Source organism: Mobula birostris, chromosome 3 (assembly GCF_030028105.1).
Source record: "Mobula birostris isolate sMobBir1 chromosome 3, sMobBir1.hap1, whole genome shotgun sequence".
NCBI classification, from domain to species: Eukaryota; Metazoa; Chordata; class Chondrichthyes; order Myliobatiformes; family Myliobatidae; genus Mobula; species Mobula birostris.
Window position 1 is genome coordinate 95,108,788 of NC_092372.1, and position 16,078 is coordinate 95,124,865.

The following is a 16,078-nucleotide window of genomic DNA, read 5'->3' on the forward strand; positions in this document are numbered from 1 at the left end:
AGGACTGGGAGAAATTCAGAGTCCAGCAGAGGAGGACAAAGGGCTTAATTAGGAAAGGGAAAAAAGATTATGAGAGAAAGCTGGCAGGGAACATAAAAACTGACAGTAAAAGCTTTTATAGATATGTGAAAAGAAAAAGATTGGTTAAGACAAATGTAGGTCCCTTACAGTCAGAAACAGGTGAATTGATCATGGGGAACAAGGACATAGCAGACCAATTGAATAACTACTTTGGTTCTGTCTTCACTAAGGAGGACATAAATAATCTTCCGGAAATAGTAGGGGACCGAGGATGTAGTGAGATGGAGGAACTGAGGGAAATGCATGTTAGTAGGGAAGTGGTGTTAGGTAAATTGAAGGGATTAAAGGCAGCTAAATCCCCTGGGCCAGATGGTCTGCATCCCAGAGTGCTTAAGGAAGTAGCCCAAGAAATAGTGGATGCATTAGTGATAATTTTACAAAACTCTTTAGATTCTGGATTAGTTCCTGAGGATTGGAGGGTGGCTAATGTAACCCCGCTTTTTAAAAAAGGAAGGAGAGAGAAACAGGGGAATTATAGACCGGTAAACCTGACGTCGGTGGTGGGGAAAATGCTAGAGTCAGTTATCAAAGATGTGATAACAGCACATTTGGAAAGCGGTGAAATCATTGGACAAAGTCGGCATGGATTTGTGAAAGGAAAATCATGTCTGACGAATCTCCTAGAATTGTTTGAGGATGTAACCAGTAGAATGGATAGGGGAGAACCAATGGATGTGGTATATTTGGATTTTCAAAAGGCTTTTGACAAGGTCCCACACAGGAGATTAGTGTGCAAACTTAAAGCACTCGGTATTGGGGGTATGGTATTGATGTGGAGAGAGAATCAGTTAGCAGACAGGAAGCAAAGAGTGGGAATAAACGGGATCTTTTCAGAATGGCAGGCAGTGACTAGTGGGGTACCACAAGGCTCAGTGCTGGGACTCCAGTTGTTTACAATATATATTAATGACTTAGACGAGAGAATTAAATGCAGCATCTCCAAGTTTGTGGATGACACGAAGCTGGGCGGCAGTGTTAGCTGTGAGGAGGATGCTAAGAGGATGCAGGGTGATTTGAATAGGTTAGGTGAGTGGGCAAATTCATGGCAGATGCAATTTAATGTGGATAAATATGAGGTTATCCACTTTGTTGGCAAGAACAGGAAAACAGATTATTATCTGAATGGTGGCCAATTAGAAAAAGGGGAGGTGCAACTGGACCTGGGTGTCATTGTACATCAGTCATTGAAAGTGGGCATGCAGGTACAGCAGGCGGTGAAAAAGGCGAATGGTATGCTGGCATTCATAGCAAGAAGATTCGAGTACAGGAGCAGAGAGGTACTACTGCAGTTGTACAAGGCCTTGGTGAGACCACATCTGGAGTACTGTGTGCAGTTTTGGTCCCCTAATCTGAGGAAAGACATTCTTGCCATAGAGGGAGTACAAAGAAGGTTCACCAGATTGATTCCTGGGATGGCAGGACTTTCATATGATGAAAGACTGGATCGACTAGGCTTATACTCATTGGAATTTAGAAGATTGAGGGGAGATCTGATTGAAACGTATAAAATCCTAAAGGGATTGGACAGGCTAGATGCAGGAAGATTGTTCCCAATGTTGGGGAAGTCCAGAACGAGGGGTTACAGTTTCAGGATAAAGGGGAAGCCTTTTAGGACCGAGATGAGGAAAAACTTCTTCACACAGAGAGTGGTGAATCTGTGGAATGCTCTGCCACAGGAAACAGATGAGGCCAGTTCATTGGCTATATTTAAGAGGGAGTTAGATATGGCCCTTGTGGCTAAAGGGATCAGGGAGTATGGAGAGAAGGCAGGTACAGGGTTCTGAATTGGATGATCAGCCATGATCGTACTGAATGGTGGTGCAGGCTCGAAGGACCGAATGGCCTACTCCTACACCTATTTTCTATGTTTCTACCATATGTATCTGTCTATCCAACTATTCATTTATTTGTTCATTTATCCACTTACTCATTTAAGATGTGGGTGTTGCTGGCAAGACAGCATTTATTGCCATTCCGCAATTGCTCTTGAGGAAGTGTTCAGGACGGTGCTGATCTTGCAGATAATGATTTTTCCCCTGCCCATGTCATATATTAGTGATGGAGGCTACAGACCGTTGCATAACTGAATAGAGTGGTTGTATTACGCTTTGTAAATGGCATATACTGCAGCCATATGCATCAGTAATTGAGGAAATTAACATTTCAGGTCGTGCTAATCAAACTGGCTGCCAGCGTTCAGAAGTGTAGTGGGGTCAAGGCTAAGAATGAGCAATAAATTGTGACCCTGATACCTTCTGCAAATTTTTCTTTTTGCTTTTACATATACTGTATACTTGTACAGAAAGTGGAGGCCTTCCACTTGGGCCCTAACCCGTACCTTGCTATTGGTGCAAAGGCTTCGGGGACGAAAGGACTGAGTCACTTGGCAAAGGCTTTCAGACCTCTTCTCTTAGTCATAGAATTTATGTGAGTGATCCAATTCAATATCTGGGCAATGGTAACAACCTTTTTTTACTTTGGAAAAATAAAGATATTAATTCTTTTTTGGATTTATTTAAAGAAGATAGATTGATGTCTTTTGAACAATTAATTGATAAATATACTCTTTCATACTGACACTTTCTGCAATATCTTCAAGTTAGACATTTTTTACAAAAATATTTAAGTAATTTTTGTTACATATTGGAGGCTGACCTGTTAGATACTATTATGAGTATCAATCCTTCGATCAAGGGTTCTATTGGAAGAATGTATAATTTATTATTACAATGGGAAAAGCATCCTTTATCTAAGATTAAACAGAATTGGGAAAAGGAACTTAATTTGACTTTTATGACGGAGGATTGGATGCGGATTTTGAAGTTGGTTAATTCTTCTTCAATTTGTTCTAGCCATTCATTGATACAATTTAAAATTGTACGTCGTTATCATTTGACGAGGGAGAGACTTTCTAAAATCTTTTCTAATGATAGTCATTGTGATAGATGTAAAACTGAGATAGCTACACTGACACATATGTTTTGGTCTTGTTCTATATTGGAACAGTTCTGGAAGTCGGTTTTTTCAACAATTTCTAAAGTACTTATATTATATTATCAGGTTTATTCTATTACAATTTTAAGCAAGTGTTCAGGGAGTTTGGCCTCATCACGTAGGACATCAATAGCGTGTCTCCTTGGCAGCTAGCCAGGGGTCCCCAACCTTTTTTTTGCACTGCGGACCAGTTTAATATTGACAATATTCTTGCGGACCGGCTGACCCGGTGGGGGGGGTGGGGGGGGTGGGTGGTGGGTGTTAAATGTGACCGGAATGTAGGTGATAAGTCAACTATAAGTTACTTGTAAGTGGCTAATATACTCAATTTCATTTCTAAAGGGGTTTATCTAACGAATTTAATATTAAGCACACAGCGCATATTTTCCTCGCATGAATATAGTGATAAGTCAATTATAACAGTGGTCCCAAACCTCCGGGCTGCGAAGAATGCAGCGGTACAGCGGTAGCCAGAACGCACCCAGTGCATCTTTAAGAAAAAAGCCAAAATAAACAAACTAATTGATTAGGTGCCGCCTGGCACATAAATGTCGGCCCAGATTGGAGACGACGCAATTGGCAATCGCCTCTGATCTGGGCCAACGTTTATGTGCCGGGCAGCACCTAATTAATTAGCTTGTTTATTTCGGCTTTTTTCTTAAAGCTGTGCTGGCTGCCTTCCGGCCACCGCTGTATTCTTCGCGGCCCGGAAATTGGGGACCACTGATGAGTCACTTATAAGCCAATAGCATCATAACATTTTAAGTAACGTTTGGATATTAAACACACAGCGCATATTTTCCTCGTATGAGCATATAAAATCATTGCAACACACCAATATTGCTGAATCAGTGGGAGCCCTGGGCTTGTTTTCCTGCAACAACAGGGTCCTATCGAGGGGTGATGGGAGACAGCGATACTCGAAGGGGGTTCCTTATGTCCAGTCTATTCCGCAATTTAGTTTTTGTTGCATTCACCGCAGAAAACACCGCTTCGTAGAAATATGTTGGAAATGGAAGCAACGTTTTCAGTGCTTTTGTGGCTATCACAGGATATTCAGCCTTGACTTTGATCCAGAATGCAAGCAGAGATGTTATGTCAAACATACTTTTCAGCCCACTGTCATTTGCAAGCTCGAGGAGTTGATCTCTTTCCCGCACTGACATGGGTGATTCACCGGAGACATTCACAAATGGGTCACGGACCCATTCCATTCCACGCCTTGGGTCACTGATGACCTCGCGTGCGTTAAAATTCAACAGTGCGTGACAGGGAATGAGGAGAGGTGCAGCTGACTCATATCGTTTCATATCGCCAAATCATATTGTCTCTTCGCGGCCCGGTGGATGGGGACCACCCTTAGCACAAAGAAAGACCAATCAGGATGCTCGCTCTCTCTCTCCCTCTCAAAAAAATCTATTTCTGGGATATTGTATATAATTTCTGGGTGTCAGGGGCCCACTATTGATATGCGGGAGACTCCCGGCACTTCCAGGAGAGGTGGGATGTCTGGACTGCCTGAAGTTTGAACAAGAAACAAGCCAGATAGTGTGGACCATAATGCATCCAGCTTTCTAAATAATTTCAAAAGGAGAGCATCCTAATCATCTCCCTTTCTTCTCATAGATAACAAATCTACCTGTTTTGGGACCAAAATGAATGTTACCACTATAACCTGAGCTTGATTGACAAAGCAAAACCCTATTGTCAACTATCAAGCCATTATGTGTGCTGAGTAATAGGGTCATATGTAACCCATTGCCTAGAAAATCGATTGATTAGCACTGCTATTTTTGTAAAACATTTCAGCACTGATTTGTGTTTTAGTGCAGTAAGATACAATATCAATTCTATGCAGAATAACTTATGTTAGCAATGATTTCTGGATGACACTACACCAATTGCCAAATTTGATCGGGCACTTCACAGTCTTAATTTTTGCCTAATTTTCTTTATATAATAAGATCTACACTTAATGATGTAATCAGGCAGAATGCATTTCATTCTCCTGAGACATAAATGGAGGCTCGGCCCTAGAAAGTTGCTTTAAAGTTGCTACAATCGTTCCATTTCCCAAAAAAGACAAGATCACTGGACTTAATGATTATAGTCCAGTCACTCTGACTTTGGTAGTCATGAAAACCTTTGAATGTCTGATGTTCGCCTGTCTTAAGTCCTTCAGCAGGCCAGGCAGCATCTATGGAAATGAATAAGCAGTCGACATTTTGGACCTTTTTGGACCTTCTCGGACCTGCTGAGTTCCTTCTGCATTTGTGCATGTTGCTTTGTCCTATGTTTTATGCTTAGCACCGAACCATGATCAATTCTGGTATGTTTCACATATTGGCAGTTAAGTAATGCTGAATCTGATTCTTATCCTGAAAATTATTCTCATTGAACAGATACTGCTCAAAGATACTCTGCTGACACTAGAAGACTTGCAAAGCACACTGAAGTCTGCTAACGTACATTTCAATATGATTAGTCTCTGCTCAGAACAATAAGTGCTTTTTGTAGTTAATGATAAAATTATGTAATGTTTGGTACCACTACCATCCTATGGGTAGCCCAAGTGTGGGGCTAGTTGTGTCACCTGACTCTAGGAGGGTAGCCAGTGGTGTGGGAGGAGGCACTGCCATGCACAATAGAGAAGATCTTCACCTTGGCAACCAGACATCTGGTTGCGTTGATGATTGTGCAATTAAGATCTGGTAATCTCATTTGTGTGCTACACAGTGAAGTGCCTGAAGCTGCATTTAAAAGTATGGTGATGCTACTGCTTCCAGGGCATACAGGTTGCAGTTTAGTGCACCTTTTAAGGTGGTAACTGTTGCAGTGCCGTTGCTTACTTTGTTTGTAACCATCTCGGACACCTTTCTCCCCTTTCTTGATCTCTTTGTCTCCACCTCCAGAGACAGATTGTCTATTCATATCTTTTATAAACCTACTGACTCTCACAGCTATCTTGACCCTGCTTCTTCCCACCCTGTCACTTGTAAAAATGCTATTCACTTTTCTCAGTTTCTCTGTGTCCACTGCATCTGTTCTTAGAATTCTTCCCATTCCGGAGCATCTGAGATATCCTCCTTCGTCAAAGAATGGGGTTTCCCTTCCTCCACTGTCGATGCTGCTCTCACCTGCATCTCCTCTATTTTCCGGACATCTGTCTCACCCATCTTCTCGCTGCCATAACAGATGTAGGGTTGCCTTTGTCCTTAACTACCACCCCACGAGCCTCTGCATCCAGCACATCATTCTCTGTAAATCCACCATCTCCAATAGGATCCTACCACTAAACACTTCTTTTCCTTGCTCTCTACATGATTCCTTTGTCATTCAACCCTTTCCACTGATCTCCCTCCTAGCACTTATCCCTGCAAGCAGGAGAAGTGCTACACCTGTCCCTACATTTCCTCCTTTGCTATCATTTAGTGCCCCAAACAGGTCTTCCAGGTGAGGTGACACTTCACCTTTGAGTCTGTCAGGATTGTCTATTGTATCTAATGCTCTCATTGCGGCCTCCTCTTCATCTCATATTCCTTCTGGGTAGCCTCCAACGTGATGGCAAGAACATCAATTTCTCTAACATTTGGTCATTTCTACCCCTCCCCTTCTCTCTTTTTCCGTTCCCCATTCTGACTTCCCTCTTATCCAGTGTCTTCTCCTCACCTGCCCATCACCTCCCCCTGATGCCCCTCCTTCTTATCTTTCTCTCATAGTCCATTGTCCTCTTCTATCAAATTCCTCCTTCTTCAGCCCTTTACCTCTTCACCCTATCGCCTCCCAGCTTCTCACTTCATCCCCTTTCCTCCGACCACCCACCTTCCCCCTCACCTGGTTTCACCTATCACCTGCCAGCTTCTCACTTCATCCCCCTTCCTCCGACCACCCACCTTCCCCCTCACCTGGTTTCACCTATCACCTGCCAGCTTCTCACTTCATCCCCCTTCCTCTGACCACCCACCTTCCCCGTCACCTGGTTTCACCTATCACCTGCCAGCTTGTCACTTCATCTCCTTTCCTCCGACCACCCACCTTCCCCCTCACCTGGTTTCACCTATCACCTGCCAGCTTGTCACCTCATCCCCTTTCCTCTGACCACCCACCTTCCCCCTCACCTGGTTTCACCTATCACCTGCCAGCTTGTACTCCTTTTCCTCTCCTAGCTTTCTTTTTCTGGCTTCTTCCTCCTTCCTTTCCAGTCCTGATGAATGGTGTCAGCCTGAAACATCAGCTGTTTATTCCTCTGCATAGCTGCCACCTGACCAGCCAAGTTTCTCCAGAATTTTGTGTGTGTTGTTGGTAATCCATTCTTGTGATCTTTCTGGATGTCTGATTTTACACAAGTGCACCAGGCAATGAAGTTTTAGTGCAACACTTTCAGTACGCTGGATGAACTCAGCAGGTCGGGCAGCATCAGTTAGAAACGATGAGTCGACGTTTCGGGCCGGAACCCTTCGTCAGAACTGAAGAATGAAAGATGGGGAAGGATTTGAAGAATGCTTGTAGCTTCAGTTGAAAGACCAGTAATTTGAAAGACAAAGGGGTCGGCGAAGGGAAGCATTGACGTCATAGCCCTGAAAACAATGGGTAGTAGAAGAAGGAGGAGGAACCATGAGGGAGCTGGGGGAGGGGGGTAGAGTGAAATAGGGACAGAGGAAGGGAGGGGGAGGGAATTACCGGAAGTTGGAGAATTCTATGTTCATACCAAAGGGCTGGATACTACCTAGACGGTATATGAGGTGTTGCTCCTCCAATTTGAGTTTAGCCTCATTATGGCAGTAGAGGAGTCCATGTATGGACATATCTGAATGGGAATGGGAAGCAGAGTTGAAGTGGGTGGCTACCGGGAGATCCTGTCTGTGGTGGCGGACAGAGTGGAGGGTGCTCAACGAAGTGGTCCCCCAACCTGCGTCGGGTTTCACCGGTGTAGAGGAGGCCGCACCAGGAGCACCGGATGCGATAGGTGACCCCAACAGACTCACAAGTGAAGTGTTGTCTCACCTGGAAGGATTGTTTGGGGCCCTGAATGGTGGCAAGAGATGAGGTGTAGGGACAGGTGTAGCACTTAGGCTTACAGCGATAAGTGCCGGGTGGGAGATCAATGGGGATGAACGTGCGGATAAGGGAGTCGCGGAGGGACTGATCCCTGCGGAAAGCGGAGAGGGGTGGAGAGGGAAAGATGTGCTTAGTGGTGGGGTCCTGTTGAAGGTGGCGGAAGTTGCGGAGGATAATGTGCTGGATCTGGAGGCTGGTGGGATGGTAGGTAAGGACAAGGGGAACTCTGTCCCTGTTGTGGTTGCGGGAGGATGGGGTGAGGGCCGAAGTGCAGGAAATGGAGGAAAAGTGGGTGAGAGCATCCTTGATGACGGTAGAAGGGAACCACGATCCTTAAAGAAGGAGGACATTTGCTATGTCCTGGAACGGAAAGCCTCATCCTTGGAGCAGATGCGGTGGAGACGGAGGAACTGGGAATAGGGAATGGCATTTTTGCATGTGGCGGGGTGGGGAGAGGTATAGTCGAGGTAGTTATGAGAGTCAGTGGGCTTGTAGAAGATGTCAGTGGACAGTCTGTCTCCAGAGATGGAGACCGAGACATCGAGGAAGGGGAGAGAAGTGTCCGAGATAGAGGAAGTGAATTTGAGGGCTGGGTGGAAGTTTAAAGTAAAGTTAATGAAATTGATGAGCTCAGCATGGGTGCAGGAAGCAGCACCAATGTAGTCGTCAATGTACTGAAGGAAAAGTTGAGGAGCTACCATCTACTACCCATTGTTTTCAAGGGCTATGATGTTGCCTCCTCCTTCTACTACCCATTGTTTTTAAGGGCTATGATGTCAATGCTTCCCCTCCCCCACCCCTTTGTCTTTCAAGTTACTGGTCTTTCAACTGAAGCTACAAGCATTCTTCAAATCCTTCCCCATCTTTCATTCTTCAGTCCTGACGAAGGGTTCCAGCCCGAAATGTCGACTCATCGTTTCTAACCGATGCTGCCCAACCTGCTGAGTTCATCCAACGTACTGAAAGTGTTGCTTTGATCACAGCATCTGCAGATTATTTTGTGTTTACGAAGTTTTAGAGCACCAGGTGAAAAATCTGTAATCCGTTTTCTAGACACATACTATATTCTAGATCTGTAATCAGGTAAAAACTAATTGCTCAAATGAAGATACAATAATTTGAAGATACACTTTGTTACCAAACAATGATTGGTTTGCTGTGATTTTTGACAGAATCTTAATTTGTGAAATATGCCCCCAAAAATACAATAATTACTGTAAAATCTTTTTAGTGCAGAAGTTCAAGGCAAGTGTATATCAAAGCTGGCATTCATAGTAGAACAAAGAAATAGAATAGAATCAATAAAAAAACTACACACAAGCTAAGGTTGACAATCAATTAATGTGCAAAAGAAGACAAACTGTGCAAATGCAATAAATAAATAAACAAACAAATAAAGAAAGAAAGAAAACAACAACAACAAACTGAGAACATGAGTTGTAGAGTCCATGAAGTGAGTCCAGAGGTTGTGGAATCGGTTCAGAGTTGAGGTGATTATAATTATCCACACTTGTTCAGGAGCCTGGTTAAAAGGTAATAGCTACTGCTCCTCAACCGTGTGGTGTGGGACCGAAGGCTCCAGTACCTCCTACCTCCTTGCAGATGGCAACAGCGAGAAGAGAGCATAGCATGGATGGCAGGGGTCCTTTGAAATGGATGTAGTGCTCTTTGCAGATTTGCTCTTGGTAGGGAGGGCTTTTCCTGTGATGGACTGGTCATGTGACTTTTCTGTCCTTGGGCATTGGTGTTTCCATACCAGGCCATGATGCAACCAGTAAGGATACTCTCCACTGTGCATCTATGGAAATTTGTCACAATTTTAGAATCTGTGTGAATTTCTAAGAAAGTAGAGGTGCTGCTGTGCCTTCTTTGTAATGGCACTTGTATGCTAGTTGCAGGCCAGATCCACTGAAATGATAACACCAAAGAGTTTAAAGTTTTGACCCTCTGTACCTCTGATGAGGATTAGCTCGTTGACCTCTGGTTTCTTCCTCTTATAGTCAATAATCAGCTCTGGTTTTGCTGAAGTTGAGTGAGAGGTTGTTGTTGTAGCACCATTCATCCAGTTTTTCACCCTCCCCCATATATTCCAATTCATTACCACCTTTGATATGGGCAACAACAGTGGTGTTGTCCACAGACAAACCTGGCATTGGAGCTGTATTTACCCTCACATTCATAGGTATAAAGCAAGTAGAGCAGTGGGCTAAAGCACCTGTGCTGCTGGAGATTGTGGAGAAGATGTTGTTGACAATCCGAACTGGCTGAGGCCTGCAAATGAGGAAATGGAGGATCCATTTACACAAGGAGCTATCAAGACCAAGGTCTTGGTGCTTGTTGATTGGTTTTGATTGAATAATCATGTTGAGTCCTGAACTGTAATCAATGAAAAACTTCCTGATGTATGCATCTTCACTATCCAGATGTTTCAGAGATGAGTGAAGAGCTATTGAAATGGCATCTACTGTTGATCTGTTGTGTTGGTAGACAAATTGCAGTGGTTTCAAGTCACTCGTCAAGCAGGAGTTAATATGCTCAAAGCACTTCATCATAGTGGATGTAAATACGACTGGACAATAGTCATTGAGGCAGGTTATCATGTTCTTCTTGGGCACTGATATGATTGAAGCCTACCTGAAGCAGGTGGGTACCTCAGACTGCGGAAGGGAGAGGTTAAATATGTCAGTAAGCACTACAGTCATTTGATGAGCACAGGTCTTCAGTTCTCAGTCAGGTACACAGTCTGGGCCAGATGCTTTCTGTGGGTCTAATGCTAGCCACGTGTCTGATTTCATTTTGTGATTGAGGCTGATTTGGAGGAAGACAGGGCCGGCTGAATAAGGTTAATGTGCGGATCCTTCACCTTAAACCTTTAGCTTTGGTAAAAGGACTTCCGATTGTTTTTTCCCCATTTTTTCTGAAAGCACTTTACTCAGTAACTGGCTCATTGGCTAATCTGCTATTCGTTCTGCAGGCTGACTAATCACGAAGGATGACTTAGAAAAGTATATTTTGTCTTCCCCTGAAATTTGTACACATGTGCCTTACACACTACAAGACTTTGGGTGTGTAAAATCCAGTGGCCACTTTCTTGTACAGAGGAAGCTGTTTGTGGTGTTATTCCCACACTAAACATCACTACCAAACGTCATTAGGGCATTGTCCTTAATTCTCAACCATTTTTATCTGCTTCATCCATAACCATTTTTCCTTCCATCATAAGGTCAGAAGTTGTGATCGCTGTTAAACTTCCTTGTGTCTGGCATTTTTGTGGCATGAACATTATTCTCCTGTTTAATACCAAACCAAAATTTTGTCCAAATTTTAAAAGGGTGCTTTATTTGTTTATAAAAAGAAAATGGAATGGAAACATGGAATTAAAATTAATTACATACTGTTAAATTCCACATTTCCATTCCATTTTCTATTTATGAATGAATAAAGTAGCTTTATAAGACTAACACCGAATTTTGATTTGGTATTAAACTGGAGAATAGTGTTCATGCCACAAAACTGCCAGACACAAGGACGTTTAAGCATTTAATAATCAGTGGCATTAACATCACCCAGTTCCCTCACCATCAATTTGGCGTTCATTATTAACCAGAAACTCAGCTAGACCAGCCACATAAGAAAAGTGGCTATAAGATCAGATCAAAGATAGTGTATATCATCCAAAGCCTTTATACTACTGCAAAGACACATTTCAAGAGCGTAATATTTGCTTGGATGAGTGCAGCTCCATAATATGCAGGACCAAAGCAGCAGTTTTAATTTGTGCCCCCATCCATGACAATTATCATTCATTCCTTCTACCACAACACATCCTGACTGTTGGATGTAGCCCAATTTTCTCAATTTGGCTACTCTGATAGCACCTCTTAAAATAATTACCTCAACCAGCAAGAGAGACAAGGGCTTCTTGTGTGTGGGAACACCACTACTTGCAGGTCTCCCTCTAAGGTGCACACCATCCTGTCTTTGAAATATGTATATTGCTGTTTCTTCACTATCATTGGTTCTAAAGCTTGCAGCTTCCTCCCCTACAAATTGTGGGAGTATCTTCATCAGACTGACTTGTGATAGTTCAAGGGGATAAGTCCTCACCATCTTCTCAAAGGTAATTAAGGATGGTAAATAATTACAGCTCTGCTAACAGGCGCAGGTAGTCTGAGAATGTATGGAACCATGCAATGGTCATTGTTCAGATCAGTGAATGTTTGTTGTTTTTCAGGTTAAAAGAAAGCCAGAACCAAGGAGTATTGATATCCAAGCTGCACAGCACAGTGCAAGAGTTAGAAACTGTTAACCGCATGCAAGATGAGACTGTTCAGGGTACTAATACTCAAATCGAGCAACTCGGGAAAAAGGTACTTGTTTATGATATTTTTAATTGAAATTCATCAATCTTTGATACATTATGAGAACTGTATGGGCGGGAAAATATATGAACACGAAACTACATCCAACCTTCACACCCAGAACTTGGGTACATCAATGACTAAAGTGCTGAAGGACACAGATGCTGATATTTCCTATCTCAAAGGAAGATTTGGTTCAGTGAGTCATTGCCTAGTGTTATTGATTCATAGTATTTTCTGATAGAACTGCTGTACTTACCTGTTTCCAATCCATTACCAGTCCGAGTTAGAACACACTGAAAGCGTAGTCCTGACTTTCACCACAAAAATGCGTTAATGTTTCTACCCTTATTAACCCATTTGTAGCTAGAACATTTCCAGCTGTGGCTTATTGTCCGGGCCCTGCACAGTAATCCTAATCTCCTCCAAGAATGTACTTCTATCCAATTCATCTGTGTAAGATGAGTTGAATAGGGATACATCCTAACAGTTTAAGATGGTGCTGATGAAGCACAGTGTCAACTTGCTGGTAGCAAATAAAACTACGAACTACTTTATTAATCATATTTTTTTTGGCAATCTGTAGCCTGTAACTTTGCTTTCAGAGTTGACCTGAACTGAAGTCTCGAAGGTACGGGAGGGCTGCGGTGTTGCACTTATGGGCCAAATCGAGGTGGTGGGACCAGGGCCTGAGAGCAGGGAATGAGCTTGGCCGTTTCTGGAGCAGACTTGGAGGCGATTTGATGTGGCAGAACTGAGGCGAGGAGAGCTTAGGCAAGGCAGAGCCGAGGCAGCGGGTCCTGGGCCGGAGAGCGAGGAAAAACCAGAGGTTTGGTTGTTTTAGGCGCCAGGCCGAATTGGAAGGGTCGGGAATGAGTCGAATTGAGGAAGCGGGGCCCGAGTCCGAGAACAAGGAACGATCCGAGGTTTGGATGATTTAAGCACCACGCTAGGTTGAAAAAGGTCAGGGTGTCGGGGTGGGAGGTGAGGGATGTGCTGGTTCACCTCATTGTTCCATGGGATTTACTCGTCTCTGTGCTGAACTGAGGCTGTGGCCTATAGCAAACGGCCTCCTGAATCAGCTGCAGTGATAACAGGCTTCGCGGCTGCGGGCTCACTTCAGTTCTGAAAGGTATTTGCTTGCTTTTATTGCTTGCACATTGGATATTTGATAGCCTTTTATTTTTAGTGGGTTCTCTTGGGTTACTTTGTTCTGTGGCTGCTTGTTAGGTGACAAGTCTCAAAGTGGTATATAGTATAGATACTTTGATAATAAATGTACTTTGAACTTTGTTCATAATTGCTGCCCCATAGAAATGAAACACATAGACATCAGGTTCCATTACGCTACTGATAACACTAAGGTGTCATGGTCTTCCAATCCGAGGAACCACTCCCCCTACTTTGGGGCAGCCTCTCACTAACACCAATAAACCACTGAAGGATGAATAATCAGACTGTTGTGATACCTAGTGCAGTGGTGGAACCGAAAACTGCATCCACCAATCCCTTCAGTGGGGACATTAGTGTAATGGTAGTCTCCTACACTTCCATGTTTGAAAGAATGTTCGGGGCTCTGTAAGTTTGGTGCCAAACTCTTTTACACACAGGTATATGAATGCACGTGTTCAAAGCTTTGGGTGTCCATATGCAGTATATAGACCTAGCAGGCATATAAGGCAAAATCTGTGTCGGTGTTTATTACGTGAGGGTTCATGTACAAAAAGTATGAAAGTGCATCAATAGATGTATGTACACAGCTTACACCCTGAGTTAATCAGTGACAACCAGGAAAGACTGGGTGACATCCGCGAAAAGCGTGGTGACCACTGGAGAGTCAGTGACAGCCCGGAGAGACGGCAACCAGGGCAGAACGGACTGGCAACCCAATCTGTGTCCTCTGAGAGGAGGACCCCCACAAAAGCTACAAAAAATCTAAGGAAAAGATACCCCCAGGGGTGCCCGAGAGTGGGGGAGGATGAGCACCCCAGTCGGATGGACACAACGACATCAGACCCAGGCAATGAACAAACGACGATGAGGAAGCAGTGTGCATGTGGCAAAATCTGCAAGAACGATTGTGGCTTAAAGATCCACCAAGCGAGGATGAAGTGTTTGACGGGAACAGGAGCAGCACAACGCGCAGGTGTCCAACCTGGTGAGACGAAGGAGGGGCCAGGCCTGGAGTCACCCCATAGTGCCCAGAACCTCCAAGTGTTGCAAACTAATCCCTCTAACATGAAGTCTAACAGGAGGCAGATCAAATGGCCTGCAGCTAACATGACTTCACTGTGGAAGCAGTTTGATGAAGATGTTAACCAAATTCTGGAGGCAACAGCGAAGGGAGGGGTTGATAGGAAGCTGCAAGCCATGACAACAATTATTGTCAGTGTTGCAGCTGAACAGTTCGGAGAAGAGGAGAAGGAAGGCTCCAAAACATCTTATTTGTAGCCCGTTCCTTAGTTAGAGCCTTCAGCATTTTGGGCATCGAGGGAAAGAGGAAGAGGAGAGCCATCCGCAGTACCACCGATGCGGCAGAGAGGGCCTCAAGATGGCTGTGAGAGGGGAGCCATGGAGTCATAAGTAGCTAGCCATCTGGACACAAGCTGGGGTCTGATCAACCCCGGATGGGTCACCTGGAGGAGGTTGTATGATGTTGAAAGACCCGAAACACCCGATGATTCCAGGAACATCACTGAAGATGTGTCCAGAAGCATCAATAGATGTATGTACACAGCATGGCTTTAGTAAGAATATGTTGTTTTTTGCTGAACCTGGCTTGTTGAAGTGCACATCTTGTATTCTCAGCTGCAGTTGATTGACTTCACCCTGTGGGGTGGAGCAGTGAAGTCTGTTCTGTCCTGTTAGAAGCCAATTTATGCCCAATGTAGCACATATTGACACTGCCTAACTTGCACAGGGAGGGAGTATTGCCTGGATCAATGCTCGGGAAATTCCAATTTACAAGTTGCATTAATGATTTAAGTAAAGGAACTAGTTGCAAATTTGTGACGATTACGAGGTAAATTGGAAAGTTGCCTGTGAGGTGGGGTAGAGAAAGGTTGAAAAGGAATATTCCCAGATTAAGGTAATTGGCAGGAAGGTGGAAGATGGAGCATGATATGGTGAATTGTGAGGTTTTTTACTTTAGGGGAATGAGTAGTAGAAACAGATATTCTCAAATGGAGACAAACCAGTAAACACATTCAGAGTTTGCTATGGTCTTATGACATCGACTTGAACATTGATCAGGAGGAATTTCTTCTTTCTGAGATACTTTGGTACTCTAATAGTCATCTCTGTAATTCCCTACCTCAGAGATGCATGAGCTCAGTTACTCAGGATTTTCAAAGATAATCATCATTTTAATTTTAACAAGGGTTTGAGAGCTATGGGAGTTGGGCAGGAAAGTGAAATTGAAGATCAGTTGATACTTAAACTTCTAATACTCTTACCTTATGCCTAATTCTCTCCACAATCTAGGACTGTGGTGAGACAGGGATGTACTTGCAAAGCAACTTAAACTTCAAAGTAAAAAAGTAAATGAAGAGTGAAGGGGATATGAGGCTAACATCATTTTCTGT

General features: G+C 43.7%; 1 protein-coding gene across 6 annotated transcripts in view; it reads left to right on the forward strand.

Annotated features, from left to right (window-relative positions):
• The window catches only part of LOC140195179 (coiled-coil domain-containing protein 158-like), a 162,171-nt gene that overhangs the window by 34,618 nt on the left and 111,475 nt on the right, over positions 1-16,078 (forward strand). For all 6 annotated transcript variants that reach the window (XM_072253071.1, XM_072253073.1, XM_072253072.1 and 3 more), the window contains one exon: positions 12,368-12,503. In XM_072253071.1, coding sequence (XP_072109172.1) covers positions 12,368-12,503 — 136 coding nt within the window. The remainder of the gene's footprint in view (positions 1-12,367; positions 12,504-16,078) is intronic.